This window comes from Saccostrea echinata, unplaced genomic scaffold, assembly GCF_033153115.1.
Source record: "Saccostrea echinata isolate AGI-Se365-2 ecotype Australia unplaced genomic scaffold, CSIRO_AGI_Sech_v1 ptg000054l, whole genome shotgun sequence".
Classification (NCBI taxonomy): domain Eukaryota; kingdom Metazoa; phylum Mollusca; class Bivalvia; order Ostreida; family Ostreidae; genus Saccostrea; species Saccostrea echinata.
The window spans coordinates 19,959,062-19,983,764 of NW_026889803.1; the positions used below are offsets into that span (position 1 = coordinate 19,959,062).

General features: G+C 34.6%; 3 protein-coding genes across 3 annotated transcripts; 2 read left to right on the forward strand and 1 right to left on the reverse strand.

Moving 5' to 3' along the window:
• Window positions 1–682: 682 nt before the first annotated feature.
• Window positions 683–2,236, forward strand: LOC133206071 (14-3-3 protein eta-like). The gene has a single exon (XM_061342000.1). It carries the CDS (start codon window positions 1,081–1,083, stop codon window positions 1,834–1,836), a length of 756 nt encoding a protein of 251 aa, XP_061197984.1. The 5' UTR covers window positions 683–1,080; the 3' UTR covers window positions 1,837–2,236.
• A 7,577-nt stretch (window positions 2,237–9,813) lies between these two features.
• On the reverse strand, window positions 9,814–11,622 carry LOC133172284 (14-3-3 protein zeta-like). Its single transcript, XM_061307140.1, has one exon. It carries the CDS (start codon window positions 11,546–11,548, stop codon window positions 10,799–10,801), a length of 750 nt encoding a protein of 249 aa, XP_061163124.1. The 5' UTR covers window positions 11,549–11,622; the 3' UTR covers window positions 9,814–10,798.
• Window positions 11,623–11,864: 242 nt separating this feature from the next.
• Window positions 11,865–23,120, forward strand: LOC133172283 (caspase-2-like). Its single transcript, XM_061307139.1, has 9 exons — window positions 11,865–12,245; window positions 12,764–13,214; window positions 13,878–14,036; window positions 15,059–15,165; window positions 15,456–15,626; window positions 17,419–17,641; window positions 18,828–18,983; window positions 19,400–19,509; window positions 20,999–23,120. The coding sequence occupies exons 1-9, from the start codon at window positions 12,114–12,116 to the stop codon at window positions 21,137–21,139; spliced, it is 1,650 nt and encodes a 549-aa protein (XP_061163123.1). The 5' UTR covers window positions 11,865–12,113; the 3' UTR covers window positions 21,140–23,120.
• Window positions 23,121–24,703: the final 1,583 nt, after the last annotated feature.

Below are 24,703 nucleotides of genomic sequence, written 5' to 3' on the forward strand. Positions count from 1 at the left end.
TGGATCCACCCTTGAATGATATTATTGCATAAAGGGCAGATAACTTCTACAGTAACTTGTGGTGTAATCGATAAACAACTTATCTATTAAAAAATTTGTGTAATAACTGAAAATCTGCAAGTGCTAAAAACTCGTAAAATTGCTAACTTCATTACCCGCGCTTTTGTGGCGTTGAATGAAAGTTTGCATTTATCTGTCGCGACTCGCGTTTCACTCAACCATGACAACTTTATTTACGCACTGTTTATTCATTGCTAGGCACTCGAAAGGGGTAGACATTAAGGTTTATCAAGTTGCTTCCATGAATGTTGTAAGATTAAAGCTTCGTCTTTAAAAATTGCATTGATAACTTTGTTATATATTTTTTGAAAATTGTACAATTTGCTAAAAATGCGATAACTCGCCTATATAATAATTGATTAAACAAATAGATTTGATATATGCCCACTGTAATCGATAAAAAAAAATCCCACCTGGATAATTTTGTATGTGTGCAATACGAGGTCATGTGTTGATCCATTAAAAATTAAAGTATATTGATCGGCTTTTTTCGCATTTCGGAAAAATAAGTGCGTTTGGATGCAAAGTTCTTCATTTTGCTAATTGCCCCTTGTGAAGCCTCTCTTGCAAGACGCTACGTTCCATACTTGACATTCTAGCATAAATAAATCGTATGGTTGTAAGCCGATTTCCTGACTAGCCCCACCTATGACTAATTCGTAGTAATATAGCATTGAGACCCAGTGGTGAGTGAGTGAACTGCGAAGTATATGTATGCATTTTCTCTTTATTGATCGTGCATATTGTAATATTACAACTGCAGTCAAGGAATGATATGTGAACATATCGAATGACCTACTTTCCCGACAAGTGTAAATTGTTGTAAATACGTTTTTCACACTTGACAAGACACGTTTTGGAGAGCAGCCATTTTGGTTGACTTGTGCACTACAGAGCGGAAGGGTAATAGAGCCTTCTACGGATTATTTGTGCTCCAGGAAACTACTAAACATTGTTTAGTACCATATTTATTATTTTATCTCTGAACAAGGGAAGTGATCAATTGACTAATAAACCAAAATGGGCGACAGAGAGGAATGTATCGCGCTTGCCAAACTAGCAGAGCAGGTCGAAAGATTCGACGACATGGTTGCCAAAATGAAGGTAGTTGCAACCGGTAGTGACCCTCTTAATGAAGAGGAAAGGAATCTACTGTCAGTAGCGTATAAGAATGTCGTTGGAACACGAAGGTCCTCGTGGCGTGTCATATCGTCCTTGGAACAAAAGGCTAAGGAAAAAGGCGAATCGGAGAAGAAACTACAACTGTGTGAAGAATACAGAAAGAACATAGAGAAAGAATTGAATCAGCTTTGTGATGAAGTAATTAGCTTATTGGATAACCATTTATTGCCCAAAGTAGGTGATTCAGTAGAGCCCAAAATATTTTATCTAAAAATGAAAGGCGATTACTTCCGGTACAAAGTTGAAATTGCCAGTGGAAAGGAAGTCGAGAGTAGTTTGGCTGCGAAGTCTGAAGAAGCGTACAAACTGGCATACGATATTGCCAAAGAAAGTCTCAACCCCACTAACCCCATTAGGCTAGGTTTGGCGCTTAATTTTTCAGTCTACTATTACGAAATTAAGAAAGAGTCTAGCACTGCTTGCGAACTAGCCAAAACTGCATTCGACGAGGCCATTGCCCAGCTAGACGCGGGAAAAGAAGATGACTACAAAGATAGTACATTAATATTACAACTTCTACGAGACAACCTCACTCTCTGGTCCTCGGAACTGGAACAAGAGGCAGATGACGCCGCCCCTGACGACGACCAATAATGTGTCGTCTGCTACTTATTGACTTATCAGACATACCGTAGAATCTCGGTTCCATCTTCTCTCTTTTTTTAATTTTGAAAAAAAAAATCGCGGCTGCATCGAATACCCTTAATGAGAATATTGGGGTATAGTGAAGGAAGTCCTGACTTTTACTAATACTTTTATCATTCCCATGAACTCCGTGGAGAAAGCAGAGAGACTTTTTTGATGAAGACATTTTGTTGGTGTTTTGTAATAGATGTCACTGTTTAATGTTCATTTTGGGCTAAAGATTGCCTTTTAAGAGCAAAATAATTGAATAACAGAACTAGAAATTTATTATTGAATATATATTATAAGCTAGATACACATATTTATATATGTACACTTATGGAAATTAAAGTCGGCTTAAAAACGCTAATGTGTGTCTGCATCGTATTTTCGAAAAAAGCCTCAGGTGTTTTGCACTAGACGCTGAACATTGCACCGATGAACCAGTGTACAATCGACCATGAGTTGTTTGATCTATCGCTAATTAAAAAAAAAAGTTGCATACTGATGACCACCTTTTTAAAATGCGTATCACTATATTGACAACGTATTAAAACACCATGCATCTTCTAGGAACAAAAGAAGTTAAGCGTTTAAGAAATACTTATAAAATTTTCTTCTAAAAAATGCAGATAAATAGGGTTATAAGGACCCCCCCCCCCAAAAAAAAAACGGTTATTTACACTGTACACTACTTACTACGCTAGACTTGTAGTCCGTCATGTGTAAGACAAACAACACAGTGTGTAGGTTGACTTTATCTCATACATCAAATGCTTATCATAACAGCTAGGTAAATCATCCCCCTACAAATACCGCATACCTTTATATTACTACAGAGAAGGACAATCGAATACACGTGTATTAAAAAAGCTCTTACTACGGAGATGAAATGAAAAAATAAACAGAACAAGAAAAACTAGCTATAACAACCTAACCCCCAAAACACCAAGCCTCAATATTCCCTTGCTTAAAAATTTATTTTAATATATGTTAATTAGTTTTCAAATCGAAAAAAAATAACATTTGCGTAGGTCTAAATATTTATTAACTTTGTACAGTTGAATTTTTTATATAGTGAATTATACTAGTTATTATCTGTGCAACACAGAGGAAATGTGTTGTTGGTTTTTGTGAATGACTGTAATAACTGAGTCATTCATGGTTAAATGACCTTTTTGTTTCCGATTTGTAAACACTGGTTTCATCTAATGTAAAGTGTCCTAGAAATTGTCTTTCGCGAACGAAGTTTGTTTATTTTTTCACCTTTCAAAATATAAAAATCTAGAATAAATTAAAACAAAACAGTTTTGCTGCATATTGAGACTCCATAATGCCAGAATCTCTTGTTCCTTCAGTGTTCTCTAGAAAATCGCGACCGTATTGTCAAGTTGTGCATTGATTGTCACTCGGGCCTGTCTCGTAAATGAAATTGTGCACGAGCTCTTTATTCACTGATGACAATGGCGGTAATGCACAGGGACCATGACATACCTTAATTGATGCATCAAGAGGACCATGGGTCTTGTAGCTGACCTGAGTACCATGAGTTACATAGGCTATGCCATTTTAGCCTCACCTGGAACTATGGTCTCACGTGACAAAAAGATGCATTTTCATTAATTTTTATTGAGAACTCACGTTCGTGTATTTTTAATTTGTAGCTTGTCTCCTAAAAAGTCAGGAGTAATCTAGAAGATAAGGCATGCACATATGGTATAATTAATTTCAATTCATGTGTACATATAATTTATGATAAACTTGCTCCGACCCTGAGGCCTGATCGATAGACCCGTGGGATGTGAATTTCGTCATATTTGTAGAGGCCTACAGAATGATGCAAACAATTTGACTGCTCGATATTTATGAGTAATGAAAGAGATTTTCAAAGATGTAATGTATTCTCAATATATGACCAACTTAGACCCACTTTAAAAGGTCTGAACCAATGGGTCAGAGGTCACATATTTTACATCTTTGGGTGTTAATTATAATGATCTTGTAAAGTTTTTCTGCTGCTGCCGATGAGTAAAGAAGAATTTGAATTATACATGTATGTAATGTAATGCAATATACATGTACATATTATATGACCAACTTAGTTTGAACACTTCATGGACCCATGCAGTTGGGGCATGAATTTTAACAATTCTCATGAATTCTGGTAAAGGGTTACTATATAAAGTACTCATTCTTAACAGTGTGCCCACATTAGTAAAGGATGTAATGTATTTCTCAGGAGCATTCGCCTTTAATTTCAGAATATATTATAAGGTGCATGAGTTTAATTCTGCTTTTGTCGAGAGGTGGTTAAGTTGCATCGACTTGTAAACTATATACAGGAGAAGTTCTAAATGCTCTTAAGCTTTTTAAAAACACTTTTAGTACAAAAAATGTACTCATTGTAATTATGCAAATAGTTTGCCTACTAGGTGACCATGAGGACAGAAGAATTAAGACTTGCAATATATATGTGTTTCAATACATGATCAACATAGCCCCGCCCTCGGGACTGAATCATGGGCCTTGAGGCCATGAAGTTCACAACTGGAAGATCGAAATTAAAGCTAAGTGTCATTTTATCAATGGAAACAGTTTGCATGATAAATGCGCATGGGTATAATAGAGAAGAAGATTTTTTTAAGATGTCTATTGGTGGTCTCTTTGCTAGCTAGGTCCACTTTGAGAGTTTGTCACTCATATGGGACGACATTTACAGTGTAATTGTTGCCGATGGAAAGCTGTGATTGAGACATATGTGCTTTAGATACTTATATCGCCTTTGGGCGTGCAGTGAGGGGTCATCTTTGTACTAATATCTACCAGGACAGAGGACCTCAGTTTATACAGTCTCGTCAGAAGCTCCCAAAGTGGGATTCGCCATTCTAAAACAAAATGCTCTAATCACTGTGCCACGCGGGCTTTGACCAATAAAACTAAACCATGGACCCAAGGGCCACAAATTCCAAATTTATAGTTCTCACTGTAATCATGCAAACAATTTGGACTTTCAAAAATATAATGTATTTTCATTTTATATATGACCGATTTAGCTCCACCAATTAGGGACCCATGAATTTAACAATTTTGTTGAAGTACTCGATGTGGTCATGCAGTTTGCCTGCTAGAAGTCCAACACTTTTGAAAAAGATTATTAAAGTGAAGATTGCATTAATTTTGATGCTTTTGGTCACACCTCACAGGCCCCATGCAGGGAAGCAGAAAATGCAGATGAAAATTTTAAGATTTCCACCTTCATCTATAAACACTATACAACCAAATTGGTTCAGCTCCAGAAAAGAGACTGAAAATATTCGCACAATTCTACGACCGACGGACGTTGTTGTGGCCACACCTCTCAGACCCCATGCATGGCAGGGAGGCAGAGAGCACAAAATTAAATGTTATTTTCCTTAATCCACAGATGATTTTTACCAAAATTGGTTGAAATTGGTTGAACACGCAACAGAAGAGGCTGAAAATGTTCGAAATTTACGACCGAAGGACGATGTTATGGTCACACCTCTCGAGCCCCAGGGAGGCTAAGAACCCTTATAAACCAAAATGCTAAATATGCACACCAAAATTGGTTGAATTTAAATTAGTTCTTTCATTCCAGAGAAGAGGCTGAAAATGTTCAAATTTTACGGCCGACGGGAGACGGACATTATAGAAGTAAGCAAATAAATCCGCTGAGCTAGTGACAACATGGAATATGATAAACCGGGTCTTTGTATCAGCTGTGATAGGAACCAAAAGAGTGTTCATATAATATATAAGCGCATTTTATTCTTAAATTAAACATGACCACTACTTTAAATATATGTAGATGAATTAATCGTTTCTTGCGGTACTAATCATAGTTAGGGCTTTTGGAGTCACATTTCAAGGCAGAACTATTTTACATATCTGGGCCCAAGACCAGAAACTGAGAATAGTCTTAAGTCAAAATTTTACTTCTGATTATCTTTTTATTTTTCATTCGTGTATAAAACATTCCGTGTTCATATAATATTTAAATACAAACACATGATGAAAAATTTGTTTGATTATTAAAATTATTTCAGAAGTTATTTTAATTTGAAATTTTGACTTGATGTTCTCAGTTTATGGTTTTGAGACTTGATCTATCATCGCATCATGCCGCTGGGCCCCGTGATTCTAGAGGAGTCGAAAATGCGGGTTTTAAGCAGGCGCTAAACAATAGAAGCTATAGTATTTAGGATCAAAAACTTCGTTTGAGCCTTTGGGTAAAGTGAACCACGGGGGCTTTTTATCGGTACATGTATTTTTTCTTTTCCTATATTATAATATGGAAGAGAAAAAATATTGTTAAGAATTCGAAGCCCCAGTGAATGAGATAAAATTTAAAAAGAGAGTCTAGACCTTTCTCTTTTAGAATCACTCAAGATAATATTTTTGTATAGCCCTTCCTTTTAAACTAATACAAATGAATTGCAGATGCAGTTTCATACTTTTTTTTATTAAACAGATAAAATATAGATCTATCATGTTGTAAAATTTGAATTTACTAGGTGGAGGTATTTGTAAATGCAAAATTCATATGCATTTATACCTTCATGCACCTAGTCATTTCAACAATTTCCACAATGACATGATAGTTCTATAACAATTGCATTTCTAACCATGGGTCCTTGGGTAAAAAGGAAACCTACGCCCTGGGTGAGCAGTTGAGAATCCCACAAAGCAAACCAGATATATACTTGACGTAGGTTTTATTCTTTGTGTCATGCTTTTTGACATGCAAGTTGGAAGATTCTACCCTTCAATAAAGTGACCTTGTCGCAAGGCCAAGATCTGAATAGACATTAAAATTAATATTGAAATTAGCATTCTTATAATCATATTCAGCAAAACTCGATCCGCGCTATTTTTCCTTCTTTGTGTGTGTGTGGGGAGGGGGGGGGGGGTTAAAATCAAGGTCCACTGTAAAGTTCTATTCTGTCTGACAAGTCAGATAGTTTCAACCAATCATAAACGAGGTCAGAAAGGTTGATCTGAATAAAACACTATTAACACAAAGATTTTTCCTGAATAATTTAGATTAATTTTAAGATTAATGTGATGTATTACATGGCCAAATCTTGATGGAGTTTTCGTTCTACGTGCTTGAACTGAAAATGGCAGAAAAGTTAAAATCAAACTGAACAAACCGATTGGTGACAAGAATTATATACTAAAAAGTAGATTTATTCGGAAAAAATGAAACCATATGGGTCTTCCTGGGCCAATGCTTTACATATTGGTTCTTTACACCGGCCTAACCAAGCTCTCCGTGTATCAATGGTACACTGCTGCATGCTATCATTAGGAAATGGAAAAGTAGTATACAATTGTCCTTTTCATTGTTAAATTGTAAACAATAAAAAATTTGTGGAGGGAAATATTAATGAACTACATGTCTGACAAATCATACAGTGTAAATGAAACACCTGAGTTTGATGTAAAATCAATTCTACAAGAGGCCCATGGTCCGCAACGCTCACCTGAGTAACTTTGGCCTTGATGTTTTTCACCTGATTTCCCCCCTTGTAGTACTTATTGTGGCCCCGCCCTACCCCCGGGGGTCATAATTTGAACAACTTAGAATCTATACTACCCCAGGATGCTTCCACTTAAGTTTCAGCTTTTCTGGCCCAGTGGTTCTTGAGAAGAAGATTTTTCAAGATTAATTGTTCCTATATACATGTATTTCAGTGTGAAAATGGGATTCCCTATTGTGGCCCCACCCTACCCCCAGGTGTCATGATTCAAACAATTTAGAATCTACACTACCCCAGGATGCTTCCACTTAAGTTTCAGCTTTTCTGGCCCAGTGGTTCTTGAGAAGAAGATTTTTAAAGATTAATTGTTCCTATATATTTCAATGTGAAAATGGGACTCCCTATTGTGGCCCCACCCTACCCCCCGGTGTCATGATTCAAACAATTTAGAATCTACACTACCCCAGGATGCTTCCACTTAAGTTTCAGCTTTTCTGGCCCAGTGGTTCTTGAGAAGAAGATTTTTAAAGATAAATTGTTCCTATATATTTCAATGTGAAAATGGGATTCCGTATTGTGGCCCCACCCTACCCCCGGTGTCATGATTCAAACAATTTAGAATCTACATTACCCAAGGATGCTTCCACTTAAGTTTCAGCTTTTCTGGCCCAGTGGTTCTTGAGAAGAAGATTTTTAAAGATTAATTGTTCCTATATATTTCAATGTGAAAATGGGATTCCCTATTGTGGCCCCACCCTACCCCCAGGTGTCATGATTCAAACAATTTAGAATCTACACTACCCCAGGATGCTTCCACTTAAGTTTCAGCTTTTCTGGCCCAGTGGTTCTTGAGAAGAAGATTTTTAAAGATTGTTCCTATATATTTTAATGTGAAAATGGGATTCCCTATTGTAGCCCTGCATTACTTCCAGGTGTCATGATTCAAACAATTTAGAATCTACACTACCCCAGGATGCTTCCTCTTAAGTTTCAGATTTTCTGGCCCAGTGGTTCTTGAGAAGAAGATTTTTAAAGATTGTTCCTATATATTTCAATATGAAAATTGGATTCCCTACTGTGCGCCCCCCCCCCCCCCCTTACTCCCAGGTGTCATTATTCAAACAATTTAGAATCTACACTACCCCAGGATGCTTCCACTTAAGTTTCAGCTTTTCTTACCCAGTGGTTCTTGAGAAGAAGATTTTTAAAGATTGTTCCTATATATTTTAATGTGAAAATGGGATTCCCTATTGTGGCCCTGCCCTATTCCCGGTGTCATTATTCAAACAATTTAGAATCTACACTACCCCAGGATGCTTCCACTTAAAATTAAGCTTTTCTGGCCCAGTGGTTCTTGAGAAGAAGATTTTTCTACATATTTCAATGCAAAACTTGGATTCCCTATTGTGGCCCCGCCCTACCCCCGGGGGTCATGATTTGAACAATTTAGAATCTTCACTACCCCAGCATCTTCCACATAAGTTTCAGCTTTTCTGGCCCAGTGGTTCTTGAGAAGAAGATTTTTTAATGACCCCCACCCTATTTTTGTATTTTCTTGATTATCTCCCCTTGGAAGGGGGCTTGGCCCTTCATGTTTAAAATTTAAACTCCCCTTCACCCAAGGACGCTTTGTACCAAGTTTGGTTAAAATTGGCCCAGTGGTTGTTGAGAAGAATTTGAAAATGTGAAAAGTTTACAGATGGATGGGCAGACAGACGGACAACAGACAATGGGTGATTAGAAAAGCTCACTAGAGCTTTCAGCTCAGGTGAGCTAAAAATCAGATGTTACAAGTCAGACCGTGTAAATAGGCTTTTAAGAAAGATATAAACTTGTCTTGTTAAAGCGGAACTGCATCAGTTTCAAAGTTGACTCATCTGATCATATTCAAACACACACAAAATGAAGCAAACTTGACCCTATTTTCCTTAACTATGTAAAACATAATGTCTCAAAACATCTTATCTGCCAACCCTCAATTATCCACCTGGAAATTTGGATTTAGTTTCTTTTTCTTTCTATATTGTAAATGGAACAAAAACATGTGGAAGTTAATCCCTTCAATTGCTAGGCTTGTAAAGCAATATTTCACAATAAGCACTAAAGTAAAGTCGGCGATATTTAAAAAAAAAATGCCTAAAGGAATTCCTCCCATGTTGCATAAGCAATAAACTATACATCTAGTTAAAAATGATTTGCTATAGGAATATATTTGGATACATGTTCATGTACATCTACATGTAGATTTATATTAAAAATCCAGCCATTTTAGCTTTATGATCTCAAATCATAAATTAATCATTCAATTGGTAACTTAATAAACCAAGACTTAATCAATATAAATTAAAGTTGGGGATGTACACATGCAAGTGTAGAACAGTTTAAACATCAGGACACCTGGTTGTGAGGTTTCTTTTCTTTTCATATAAAACAAAGAAAATGATTTTTATTACAACATTAATTTAATACATACAATGTATAACTTACAAAAATCAGTCAGCATACTTTGGTTATTACTAAAGCAATTCAAAGATAACCGGTTTCTGTCTAAACATGCATTTAATTTCAATCTAAATTCACATGTACATGTATAATCTAATCAAAACAAACAAGCAAACAAAATAAAATCAACTATCCTTCATAGAACACAATTGCCATAAATTATGTTTCATATTTGGGGAAAAAAAAGTACAGGTAAAAGATCATTGAACACCAACATGACAGTTTATTATATAAAAGGATAACAATTGAAAATATTGTCAACACAAGGAAAGATAAAAAGGAATTAATCTTGAGAAATTGCACACAACTGTAAATGAAAATAAATATTGTAAATGAGAATGTAGGTGTACAGTGGCTTTAAGCCCACAACTGTCATAGCATGAATATAAAAAAAAACTGTTTTATAATATTATTGCAAATCTTCTCAAAAATGCTCATTTGGAAATCATTGGTATTTTTTTTACTCCATTTAAATGATCATCAGTAATGTTTCAACAGACTAGGTCCTAAGCTGGTAAATATAAAGAATTTAAAAAATCAATTCTGTGATTCAATCGTCATATCTTTATGCAGTCCTCAGACAAAAAAGTACATAATACATCTCCATTATAATTAATTAAAAAAAAACCCTTTTTTTATAAATAGTGTAAACGGTCAGTGTAAACATAGACATTTTCAAAAACAATAATCATGATTAAAGCTTTCCATTAGTCCATTATTGTGAGATTCCACTTAAAAAAAAATATTGCACTAATGTTCATAAATTGCCATCTCTGATGGTTGCAATATCAAAATTCAGCTAAAATTCATGTTTCCTACATTGATAAAGCTAAAGGTATGCAAATATTATCATAATATCAAAATAAATGCCAGAGAGTCAATGACTAGTTTTGAGGTGTAAAATCAGAGCAAAATTAATAAAATGACTAGTTTTCAGTATTTTCTCCCTTCCCCTCTTGCTGGGCATCAGATGTCCACAGGTTCAAATTGTCACGCAAAAGCTGCATGATAAGAGTACTGTCCTTGTACATTTCTTCGTCTAAAGTGTCCAGTTCAGCTATTGCATCATCGAAAGCTTGTTGTGCTAAATGGCAAGCCTGCTCAGGATTGTTCTTAATCTCATAGTAGAATACAGAAAAGTTGAGAGCTAATCCTAATCGGTTTGGATGAGTTGGATTCATGTTCGCTTTTGCGGTATCATATGCTAGCTGATATGACTTTTGTGCTTCTTCAATGACGGAATCCTTAACCTTTTCATGAGCATACTCTGCCCTGTATCTTTGATAATCGCCCTGCATCTTCAGAAAGAACACTTTGCTGTCGATTGATGTTACATTGACTAAGAGATGTTTATCCAAAAGTTCTAAAACTTCTAAGCAAATTTTCTCCAGTTCTTCCTCAATTTTCTGCCTGAACTTTTTCGCAAGAGAAAGCTTTGTTGGATTAGATTCTATTTTCGATTCTAACATTGACATCATTCGCCATGAGGATCGTCGAGAACCTACGACATTTTTGTAGGCTACAGATAGGAGATTTCTCTCGTCTGATGTCAGTTCTTTAGTATCAGACGATGCCAAACTTTCTGTGACTTTTTTCATGGCTTCAGCCATATCTTCGAATCTTTCTGCCTGTTCGGCAAACTTGGCCCATTGCACAAGCTCTTCCCGGCTGCTCATTCTAGAAAACCACTGCTAATACGACTGCAAGTTTGAATATAAGGATGGATGGGAAGATGGCCGACGATGCACCGGATGTCTATTGCTAAACAGAATGACGAACCCGAGATCATTTATGTTTCCAAGAAATCTAACCTTATTTTAATACAATAACCTATAAGTCTCCGACAATTTTAAATTTCAATGTCTTAGCCATTTTACTTCAAGTCATAGCGTGACTTTCTTAATAAATGAATCATTTACTGCCACTTGAACCTTTGTATTTCCATCGGGATCGATATCCGTTTTCAGTAAGTGTTTTTGGTTGAGGAAATGACAAATGAGCCTTATGAGGTATCAAACTGAAAACAGTTAATCGTTTATTTATTACAGACATTTTGAATCATTTCGTGTGAGCTGTACACGTGGGAAATATAACAACTTTGAAAAATAAGTTCGTTTGCTATTGGTTTTTTCGGGAATTTCCTATACAAATTTATTTTTAGATATAGGTTCTAAAAATAGCCTCACTGAGAATAAGAAAAAATTGGATGGATTAATGGAAGATAGATAAAATGCTGTAAGAATGGATCAGATACACAAAGATGCCTTGCGCCGCACACGTGTGGCACTGGTGAAAGATTTGGATGTTGATGTCATTTGTGATGAAGTCTTAGAGAAAGACATTTTCACCCAACTTATGATGGAGTATATTATGGTAGGTATGAATTAAAGATCATGACGATTATGAAAAAAGTGTTTCATTTTTGTACCTTGAATGTCATCGGAAGTTATATAGTGTGTGATATAATAAAAAATTACATAGAGTGAAGTATTCCGCATAATATGTCAAATAGTCAAAAATCTACTGTGTTTCGATTTGGATTCAAATATCTATTGGATGTCAAAATTAAAAAAAAAAGTTTTACTAAGGGAGAGTAAATATTAATTATACTCAATTACAGACAAAAGAATTGATAAGAGAGAAATGCATGAGCTAATTAACGTAGAAAAAAATGTTTACGTAGATTGGTACACTGTAATTACATCTTATTTGTTTTATTATGATAAAATGAAAGTACTGTATTGGTCATTTTCTAGTTGAATCACATAGTACCATTAACTTTTTTTTCTTTTTTCTTTTTTATCAGACTCTGTTATGTATGAAATATTTGATATCGTACATGATACTTCATAACTTAAACTTTGAAATTCTAAGTGAGACTGTCTTAACAGGCGGAGAGGACACGTATTGACAAAGTCCGCAGACTCCTGGATGATCTGGTTAGAAGAGGACCCAACGCTTATCAGGCATTTCTTCAAGTTCTCGATATAAGTGGATACCGTTTCCTTGCAAACCAAATAAGAAAAAATGAGGAACTTGTGAGGAGACAAAAAGAACCAAATACTTCAGTTCCAATACAAGCAACTAATGAAAGTTATTCAGAAATTCATCCTTCTAGCATATCCAGTGGTTTTTCAAATCCTGTGAAAGCAGCTAACTTAAACTTTAATGCCAGAAACACCACTGCTGAGCCCACCACCAGCCATCCAATTTTTGAACCAAATTCCATGTCTTTGGGAACATCAGCATCAAACTTCAGTTCCAGCAATGCTTCTCCTTTAACATCTTCTATGGCATCAAGTTCCAGATCAGAAACAGGGAGTCTCAGTGTTACTGAAACGGGTAAGTTGCATGCATATGAAATGAAGATAACAGTAGACATTTTATGTTTGCAGTAATTTTGCTGAAAATCTTATATTGATCTAACTATATTGTCCCCAGATTTTTAGTTATATATTTTAACATGTACCACCTTGTTATTTGGAATTTTAAAGATTTATTTTTCATAATAACATACACTAAAATTTTACTTTTTGAAACAGTGTTTCACCTTATGACCTATTAAGTACAGAATAATAATTTCTTTGAACATGCAAACTTGTTTAAAATGAAACCTTTTTTTTCCGTATTATGGTTATTTTTCTCACTATCACCTAAGACAATAATCAATACCGGGAGATCTTTAATTAAAGTATTTACCATATACATGTAACAGATTATTTTTTTGATGAAACAATTTTTGCTTTCTTGGGAAGTATTTTTAAATCACAAAAAAAGAAAAGAAAATTCTCATAAAATTCAATTGTAACAAATTATATACAAAATAGATTACACAGATAACTCAAAACCACAGGAAGAATCACAAAAATATTACCACACAAATTATAAAAATAACAGTATTTTGGAATATTTTCACAAAAATTGTGACACAGACAAAACCCATTATGCAGTATATTTTCTTGGTTACATTATTCATTACATGTATCTCTTTGGTACCATGGACAGAATCATCAGTTCCCAGTGAATCAGCAGATGACGACACACTGGATCTAGAGTCAGAGGCCTTGTTAAATCCAACAAGCATGGACGTTGATGACGAGGACAATCATATTGATCTTAACACAGAAGAGGTGCTCCTGAGAGGCTCTGACAACAGACAGAATGGTGAGCCTTTTCTTGCAAGTCCATGTGTTATTATTTTATATAGTAAATATATATACATATATGTACCGTATATACTCGCCTATAAGTCGGTCCACCTATAAGTTGGTTGTATTTTTTTAGGTAATTTTGGTATGATTTGCCACTGACCCGCTTATAAGTCGGTACAAATTTTGCCAGAGTTGGTTAACAATTTCAAATCAATGCTCTGATGTTTTAACCTGGTTTTAATTAATATTTTTAGAAATGACGCCAATATTTAATTCTAAGTCATTAAACAAATAAGTAATGTACACTGAAGGTAAAAATAAACTACAATACAATAAACTAAAATATGTAAATACTTGTATTTTATGTATAATCTTAGCATATATAAATGATATACTATATCCAGAATTTATTCAACGATAATCATCGGAAATGTTTATAAAATACCACATTTGGTTGTCCAGAAAAATGCCAGTTTTTTCAATGACTCGCCTATAAGTCGGATATAGAGTTTGGGACAAAATTTAACTCCCAAAAAGCCGACTTATAGGCGAGTATATATGGTATATTGTCTGATAAATTTAAATATGAATTGTGGAAACCAAATTGAAAAAGTAAATGGTAAATAGATTCAAAATTTTCTTGTCAGTATATGGCTATTATAGAGTAACCATATCAAGGTATCCAAGTCTTGTTTACTGTAAAACACACTCAAAGAAGAAAATTACAAGGGACAGCTGAAATTGAGAAACAATGTGCATATCTGTAATTCTTTTAAAAAAGGCTAATTATTCATTGTTTCTATTACAGGATGAAACTTTAGCACTTTCTTTTTAAATATGAATTTCCTATTTATTCAAGCTGTGCATCACTATAGAGACAGTCACATGTTTTACTATTCTAAGATATCATGAAATTTTATTAATGATCAGTATATGCAATATTATTTGAACATGTTGGTAAAATATAGACTACTTATGTATGTATGCAGTACAATGTAAAGAAAGATTGTGAGGAATTAAATTTTTAATTTTCAGAAGGATTTTCCATTCAACCTTCAGATACAAGCAGTTCTTCATACAGTCTTAATCCACCAATGACCATGCCAATTAGTTTTTACCATCAGAGTAGAAGCCTGGATAAGGTGATTTATCAACATATCATAATGTAATCTGAATTATTCTACATGTGATATGTTTGTTATTTTAGTTTCATTAAAATTATCATAGATTTTCTGGGTTGTCCCTAAGGCCCGGGGGCTGGGGAATTTCCCGGCCTATAATGATATAGCCTAATGAGTTACTTCGATATTTCTCCTAATTTCCCAATTAGGGGAGGTACCCCAGATCCCCACCTACTTTTTAAATGTTCCCTTCTATTTCAATTCTTAGTGACAACCCTGGATATTTAAATATTGTGTCTCTTCATTTTCAGTGTTATGTCATGGAATCAGACCCAAGAGGCATAGTCCTCATAATTAATAATAAAGACTTCGGCAAGAACCATAAGGATCGTACAGGGACGGAACATGATTGCCAAAAACTGAAGGATCTGTTCAAAAGTTTAAGTTTTAAGGTGGTAGTAAAGGATAACCTGACTGTGGAGGTAATTTACAGTATATAATTTCATAAACCTTCACACAAAACTTTCTCTTTACACTCATACCATTCACATTTGATGAATCTGCCATTTAAAAAGTCTTTGTCAAAATTATCGTAACTCTTTGTCTTAATCTTTCAATGTAAGGGATATTTATTATTTTACCTACAAAATGAAGATTCAAAATGCAAGATCAGATAATTATGTAAAATATTTCAGGCCAGGGGTTACAGTGAATAGGAACTGTTGCCTTAGCTCCCCCCCCCCCCCAAATGCAGTAATTTCAGATATGTCAGTCATAACAAATTTTATTGAAGAATGCAAATTTTAAAAAAAAGGTGAACTTCAGTAATTGTATTTAGTCAATAAAATTTCTCAGGAATGGTTTAGAAAAACCTTGTACAGATGTATAAGATCCAGAAGAAAACTCTTTGTTTTAGCTCACCTGAGCCCAAAGCTCAAGTGAGCTATTCTGATCACATTTTGTCCGCCGTCCGTCTGTCAGTCAGCAAAGCCACGATTGGTCATATTTATATGGAAGCATCCTCAGGTAGTGTAGATTCAAGTTTGTTCAAATCATGACCCCCGGGGGTAGGGTGGGGCCACAATGGGGGATCAAAATTTTACATAGAAATATATAGGAAATTATCTTTAAAAATCTTCTTCTTAAGAACAGCAAAGCCATGATTGGTCATATTTATATGGAAGCATCCTCAGGTAGTGTAGATTCAAGTTTGTTCAAATCATGACCCCCGGAGGTAGGGTGGGGCCTCAGTGGGTGATCAAAGTTTTCAGAGGAATATATAGGAAAAAATCATTTTCTCAAGAACAGAAAAACCATGATTAGTGATATTGATATGGAGGCATCCTTGAGTTGTGTAGAATGAAATTTGTTCAAATTAGGGCCCCCGGGGGTAGGGTGGGGCCACAATGGGGGATCAAAGTTTTTCATAAGAATATATAGAAAAAACTTTAAAAATCTTCTTTTTAAGAACAGTAAAGCCATGATTTGTCATATTTATATGGAAGCATCCTCAGGTAGTGTAGATTCAAGTTTGTTCAAATCATGACCCCCGGGGGTTGGGTGGGGCCATAATGGGTGATCAAAGTTTTACATAGAAATATATATAGGAAAATGTCTCTAAAAATCTTCTTCTTAAGAACAGCAAAGCCATGATTGATTATATTTATATGGAAGCATCTTCAGGTAGTGTAGATTCAAATTTGTTCAAATCATGACCCCTGGAGGTAGGGTGGGGCCACAATGGGTAATCAAAGTTTACAGAGGAATATATAGGAAAAATCTTTTTCTCAAGAACAGAAAAGCCATGATTAGTCAAATTGATATGGAGGCATCCTTGGGTAGTGTAGAATGAAATTTGTTCGAATGAGGGCCCCCGGGGGTAGGGTGGGGCCACAATGGGGGATCAAACTTTTACAAATGAATATATGGGAAAAAAAAATCTACTGCTCAAGAACAGCAAAGCCATTTGTTATATTGATATGAAAGCATCATCAGGTAGTTTAAAATTCACCCCCCCCCCATAAACTTTTAAATACTGAATTGATTTTTGCTTTTTTTCCCTAGCCAATGTGCTCAGGTGAGCCATGTGGCCCATGGGCCTCTTGTTTAAATTTATATTTGACTTGTTCAAGAATGGTTTAGTAAAACCTTGCATAATATTTATGAAAAAATCAAATATAATTCACTGCATCACTTAGTTTTTTTCTTTTTATGCCTTGTAGTAATTTTTTTTCGTAAATATCATACTTTATATCATATATTAAATATTTTCAGAAAATGGTAAGAGAATTTCAAGTTTTTGCAAATCGTACTGACTTGGAAAATACAGACTGTATGGTGTTAGCAGTGCTTTCCCATGGAACCAGTGACAACATCATATGTGGAGTAGATGGAAGAGGAATAGATGTTTATGACATTTTTCATTTCTTCTCAGCTAAAGGATGCCCCATGATGAGAGGCAAACCAAAGATGTTCATTTTCAACGCATGCAGAGGAGGTACTATATACAGGGGTATTTTTGCCCTATGTAATTTTCGCCCTTTCACACTCGCAAACAATTTAGCCCCCATTTTCAATTCACCCAGACAAATTTTGTTAGAGTTAATACTGTTTTGTTTATGAATTCAACCCATTTTATATTCACCCATTTCAATGAGAGTGAAAGGGGTGAAAATAAAATGGGGGTGAAAATTTCACTGTGTAGAATGCTCAATGATACATACAGTTATAAAAGCATAGACTTTAGAGCATAACTAGTTAAGGTATGCATTCAAAAAGGGGAACATGTATAAAAATCTTTGGCTCACTTTAAGTACCAAAGTAGACCAAAGATGAAATGCATCATTTTAGGTTGTACCTATGTATCTTGGATCACAAATATTTCAGTAAAACTTTTCTGAGGAGAAACATTGAGCGTCAATCAATTTTTTATATATTGTTTTTTTTTGGAGGGGGGTGGGTGGGTGGGTGGGTTTGTTGTTGTTAATTTTCATTAAATATTCTAGAGGATGGGGGTTGGGGTGGGTAGATGTAACTCCTGACTGTTGGTTGGGTGGGGGTTAGTCAGTTTTGAAGAGTAATTTCATGGGGAGAAAAATAGCTGTGAAGTAATAAAACCTACAAATTAATTAAACCATTATACTGATGTCACTCTTTTGTCTGTTTTATATGTGTCTGACTGACATGCATGAGTTATCAGTATGCTTCCGTATGTAAAGAGTTTACTTTCCTTGTATTGCTTGGGACTGTAAGAACAATTTGAAGAAGTGTCATAATTCTGTGTCAGAATCCTTTTTAAACAATTCAAAGTTTCAAAATGCATAAAAGTTGTTGTTTTGATCAAAACTTTGTAATGCAGAAAACCGGCAATATTGTTTGCTCTTGTCCAAAAGATATGTTTTGAGGCAGTTACAATGGAAATGTCAGTGTAAATTTTTATTGAAAAAAAGGTTTTAAAACTTTTTTTTTTCTTCAAATGTGCACCATTACATGTACCTTGCACTGAAACTTACAGTGTTACAGTAGTTCTATTAGGACCACTTCTTCCTCTTTTTTTCTTTTGAATGTAGAATTTAGTCATGAATAGTCCTGAACCACATGAGATAGTACATGAATGATACTGAAAATTAAAGAATTATCAAAATAATTTAAATGTTGGTTTTATATTTCTTTTTCTTATCAAGATAAGAGTGGAGAATCAATAGAAATTAATAATACCCTAAAAGTGAGCAGTACGGTACAGACAGATAAGCTTCAGAAAGATGGACCCAATGCGGAATCAACAGACAGACAGATTTTGGATATGCAGGATCTCCTTTTGTGCTTCTCTACATTTCCAGGTAAAATATTTGAGAGTGTACCTGTTGTTTTGTCATTGCAAAGTCAACTCTGAGGTTCGTTATTACTGTAAATGTACTTGTATTTGTGGAAATCATATCTAAGCACCTTTCATGCTGTTTCTTTTCTGCCTTGGCCAGGGCTTGTCCCGAGGCACAGTTAGATTATTCTAAATAACTCTGACATATTCATGGTATTTGACATACATTGTATTGATGATAGGTAACTGAAGTTCAACTGAATATTTAGAACTTTGTTTGCTTAAAGTTTTCTATTATTTTACCTGGCATGCTTAGGATGGTAATAATATTAAAAGAAAAGAAAAAAAGTGGCTAATTCAAGAGACACACATTGTTTGATAATTAATATTACGGTAGGTAACTGAAGTGATTCAAATGAGCATTGTCGTCCATTGTAGGATATAGTTCTTACAGAGATACAAATGAAGGAAGCTGGTTTATCCAGGAGTTTGTCAGTGTGTTTGAGGAACAAGCTCATAGTGAACATGTCATGGACATGCTCACTGATGTAAGTAACTTTTTTTGAAAATATTTTCAAATTTTAAATGACTAATTCCCTCATACATGTATGTACAAATGTGTACACAAATTTCATGGTTTTTAGCAACATTCCATGGGGTATGAATAAGCCATCTTAGGCTAACTGACATAAATTGTATCATAGCTGCTTTGTAAACACTTACCAAGCACATTGATTTTTATGTCCAAGTAAGGTATTTTTACGAAAATTAAAAAAAAATGCAGATTTGACTTGTTCTGATTAAGGAGGTAGTAATTTTGGTATTTGATAATTAAAATTTCCAACAAGTATATGGCTAACAGGGTACGTTGTACGAGTTGACAACCCTTATGTTATGTACTGTATCTACATATGGACATGTATAAGGCCAAAAAAATTAATCTATAGTTTCATAGGTCAAAGGGTCAAAGTTTTTGGTATCCAAACTGAAAGGAAGGTTTACATGTGTGAAGTATGAAAGCCCTAGCACCAACTGTTCAGATTATATGGTCAAGGTTAAAGTTTTCCAAAAGTAGGTCAAACTCCAAGGTCAAGGTCAAAGGGTCAAAGTTGTTCATATCCAGGAACCACTCAATAGTAAGAAGGTCTTGTCACAAGGATTACTTCTGTGAAGTAGGAAAGCCCTAGCACCAACCATTCAAAAGTTATGGCCAAGGTTAAGTTTTTCAAAAGTAGGTCAAACTCCTAGTTCAAGGTCAAAGGGTCAAAGTTGTTGGTATCCAAAGGAAGGTCTTGCGACAAGGATTACCCATGTGAAGTATGAAAGCCCTAGCACCAATTGTTCAAAAGTTATGGCCAAGGTTAAAAGTTGGGTAAAATTTTGTAAAACTGGGTCAAACTCCAAGGTCAAGGCCAAAAGGTCAAATATGATGGTACCCAAAGAAAGATCTTGTCACAAGGAATACACATGTGAAATATGAAAGCCATAGCTCTAACTAATCAAAAGTTATGGGCAATGTTAAAGTTTTTGCACACAGACAGACAGACAGAGGGACAGACAGGGCAAAAACTATATACCCCCAAATTTTCGATTATGGGGCATAAAAATTGAGTTATGCCCCTTTTCAGAATTGTTGCTAATATGAAGACGCTCTTATTAAATACACAATATATTCCTTTTTTTTAAAACAGTGCTATATGAATTAATTTTTTTTTTTTATAGAAATGCTTTGAATAACATTATTTAAAGTTGAGTGCATATTATGATTGATATAACAGTACACAAAAGTAAGAATCAGTTGATATTACCTTTTTTTTTTTGGCTGACAAGAAAAAAAGATAACACCTGATTCAAAAAAAAAAAAAAAAAAAAAAAAAAAAGACCTGCATGCCACATTGAATTTTGAAATTTTTGGCTTAAGAAACTAATATTAAATTTTTGGGGCTAAAGTGGAAATCAATTAGATAAACATGGTGAAATTGATTTGTGCTCTACTTGGGGTCATTTGTTGCACAAATACATGTTTCTTTTCAACAGATAAACCGAAGAGTTTCACAGAAAAAACACCATGAAAATGCATCAGAAACCTGTGTACAGATGCCATTCCCATCAACTTCAATGACAAAAAAATGGTTCATCAATCCCCCACAAAATGGGGCAACAAGTTTTGCATATTAAGAATTTTGCTGAAATTTTCTGAATTGTGGTGTACATGTTCAAAAAGAATAAGGAGAAAAATGATGCTTAAAACTGTAGCATTTGTAATTATTTTTTGTATTAAGTTATGCATGTACTACAGTTGTACAATGTATTTTTGTATAAATAGGTAATCGGTCATATTTTTAAGAAAGACAAAGAATGCATTGAATATCACAAAAATATGCAAAAGTAAATAGGTTTTTTGTCCTCTTACACATGTATGACATAATACAGGTTTATTCTATTCATTTCATCCAGTGCAAAAATGTAATCTCATTTTTTCTTGGTTAATTTTAAATAAATAAAATTTAATGTATATTTTCTGAGTTTTGGTACCAGATAAAATTGTTGACTAATATACATGTATCAAAACATTCAATGTATTCTTGTGCATGTAACATTCTTTCTTTTTTTTGTTCTTGTGCATGGAATTGACTGATAAGCTACAAGCTTTATTATGTCTTTTATTATTGTTGCTTGATTGTTTTTGCCCTTTAAAAATATTGCATAGACCTGTCATTGAAGTATAACGCTTAGTCTAGCAGAAATATGTGTACATATACTATATTTGTAATATATAAGTTAATGGCATTCAATGTTTATACATATTCTATTGTATATTGATTTTCTTTTTTAAAAAAAGGGGGGGGGGTACATGTAATAACATGTACTTTGTAAATGCATTTCTGTTTTAATTTCTGAATTTATCATTGCAATGCCGTCGCAGTAGTAATCGTTTGAGTGGTCCAATGTTGCCCAATTCTAGCTCTGCAGAAGGAAGAAAGTTATAGACTGAGTTGTCTAGCATTGAGAAATGGTATTTTTTATGAAAACAAAATTAGAGAAGTCCTGTGGGTTACTGATATTACGTTCAGAAATGTATATGTGTTGCATATATTTACTATATGTTTATACACTTTACAGAGAGGTAAAGTTATCTTTTTGATATATCTTTTTTAATTACCCATGTATTTTAGACAATGTTGAATTACTTTATTAGAAAATGAGTTAATTTAGGTCATCTATGTGCCTCAGTGGACTTAATGCTTTGGGTTCCGATCCATGGTGCATTTTTGTAAGCTTTCAAAGATTTTCAGTTTCTACTCAGAAAGTCAATAGTGCTGAAGGGTTGGGGCCAAAACCATCAAAATTTATGCAATGTTTTTTAAAAAAATGCTTCTCTATACTCCTGTTCATCTGTCTGCAAAATTATTACGAGCTCTTTGCCCTCTATCAAAAGGTACCTGGGTCCAGACCCCTGGGTGGGGCTAAGTTAATCATATATTGAAAGTACATTACACCTATGAAAATCTATACTTCTGACCATATATATCTAGAATGCAACTTGGTCCTCTAGCAGGCAAACTGAACATAAAGAACTACCAGCCCCCTAAGACTGTAAAATTCATGATCCCTGGGTTCTGGCTTGGGTGGGGCCAAGATGGACATATATTGAAAATTACTGTAGTATATTTTTGAAACCTTCCATATTCCTAGACATTTAGCAATCAAAATGTATGCATGAAGCCAGTAAGGGTATGAGACTTTAAACATATTGTGGAATTTGTTGCCTCGTGCTCAGGCCTGAAGATGGGGCATATGTTGAAATTGAAATGCATGTATTATGTGTATATATTTAAAAATCTTCTTTACTTCTGGTCTCAAGGAGGCAAACTTCATGCAGTTTAATAATGAAGAAATTCCTTTGCCAGTTTTTAAATTTAAGTTATAGTTTAAGATGGGACTAAGTTGGTCATAGCCTGAAAAATTTGTGATATTCAGGTGATTGTTAGGGCCCATGGGCCTCCTGTAGTTACATGGAAAGAGAATAAATCTTGCATCATGTGGTTCTAGTAAATATTTCACATAACATTTTATGTTTTTATTAGTTACTACTGATTCCTTTTGCAAGAAGTGTGTGGTTCATTGTTAAAATTGTTTTAATAAAGCTCAAATTTGATTTAGATTGTGTTTATATTTATCAGTCAATTAATGTTAGTAATTAAACAAGAGGCCCAGGGTTAGGGTTAGCCACAATGCTCACCTGAGTCACTTTGGCCCAGCTGTTCTGCATCAGCTTTTTTTCCCCAATATACATGTATTCCTATGTAAAATTTTGATTTTCATTAATGGCCATGATTTGAACAAAAATGAATCTACACTACCAGAGGATGCTTCTACTTTAATATGATTCACCATAGCTTTGCTGTTCTTGAGTAAAGGAGTTTTTAAGAATTTTCCTGATGTAATCTCTATTGTGGCCCCACTCTACCCCTGGGACCATGATATGAACAATTTTGAGTCTACACTACCTCAGGAACTTTCCACATAAGTTTTGGATTTTCTGGCCCAGTGGTTGTTGAGAAGAAGATTTTTAAAGATTGTTCCTATGTATTTCATTGTAAAACTGTGATCCCCTGTTGTGAACCCACCCAATCCCTGGGGCCATGATGTGAACAATTTAAAATCTATACTACCTCAGGGAGCTTTCATATAAGTTTCAGCTTTTCTGGACCAGTGGTTCTTGAGAAGAAGAATTTTTTAGTGACCTCACCCTATTTATTATCTTCCCATGGAAAGGTTTGGTCCTTCATTTTAACAATTTAAAATCCCCTTCAACTTTGGTTAAAATTGGCCTAGTGGTTCTTGAGAAGAAGTTTAAAATGTGAAAAGTTTACAGACGGACGGACAACAGGTGATCAGAAAAGCTCACTTGAGCTTTCAGCTCAGGTGAGCAAAGAAGAGGACATCAACCCCCTATTTTCCAAGTAAGAAAACAAAATGTAACCATCACAACTTTCTTTTGGGTTAGGGATTTCATATTTCAATTGTTACAGTATATTCCTTGTGACAAGACCAACATGTTTGACCTCGACCTACTTCTGCAAAATTTTACCAATTTTTTTAACCTTGGCCTTAACTTTTGAACCATCGGTGCTTTTATGTTTCACATGTGTATTCCATGTGTCCAGACCTTTCTTTGGATACAAACACTTTTCGACCTTGACCTTTGACCTACTTTTGAAAAATTTCAACCTTGGCCACAACTTTTGAATGATGGATGCTAGGACTTTCATTCACATGTATTCCTTGTGACAAGATCTTTCTTTTAAGGACATACGCAACGTACCTTACCTACTGATAATTTTTCAAGATATTCTTAATTAAAGATATAGTGCCATCAGATGTTCGTCGACAAAAAATCAGCATGCATTACCAGGGGTTTTGAAAAGATATCAATTGATGAAAATTCTTGTATAATTCAAAGAAAAATACACAAAAATTACTAAACACATATTCTAGATGTTTTGTTTTAGAAGAAGTGTACAACAGCATATATAGATATACAAATGTAGCACACAATTCCTTTAAGTATTGGAACTCTTCAACTCCAGGGAAAAAGACAATAAAGTTCAAACTACGTTGTGTATGTCCTTAATGCAAACATTTCTGACCTCTTGACCTTGGATTTTGGCTTACATTTTTAAAACTTTAACCTTGGCCATATTTTCTGAATGGTTGGTACTAGGGCTATTATAGTTC

Coding starts and splice junctions, on each gene's coding strand:
- LOC133206071 (XM_061342000.1), top strand. CDS start 1,081: ATGGGCGACAGAGAGGAATGTATCGCGCTTGCCAAACTAGCAGAGCAG.
- LOC133172284 (XM_061307140.1), bottom strand. CDS start 11,548: ATGAGCAGCCGGGAAGAGCTTGTGCAATGGGCCAAGTTTGCCGAACAG.
- LOC133172283 (XM_061307139.1), top strand. CDS start 12,114: ATGGATCAGATACACAAAGATGCCTTGCGCCGCACACGTGTGGCACTG. Junction 13,215..13,877: donor TCTCAGTGTTACTGAAACGG/GTAAGTTGCATG, acceptor TACCATGGACAG/AATCATCAGTTCCCAGTGAA. Junction 15,627..17,418: donor AGGATAACCTGACTGTGGAG/GTAATTTACAGT, acceptor AAATATTTTCAG/AAAATGGTAAGAGAATTTCA.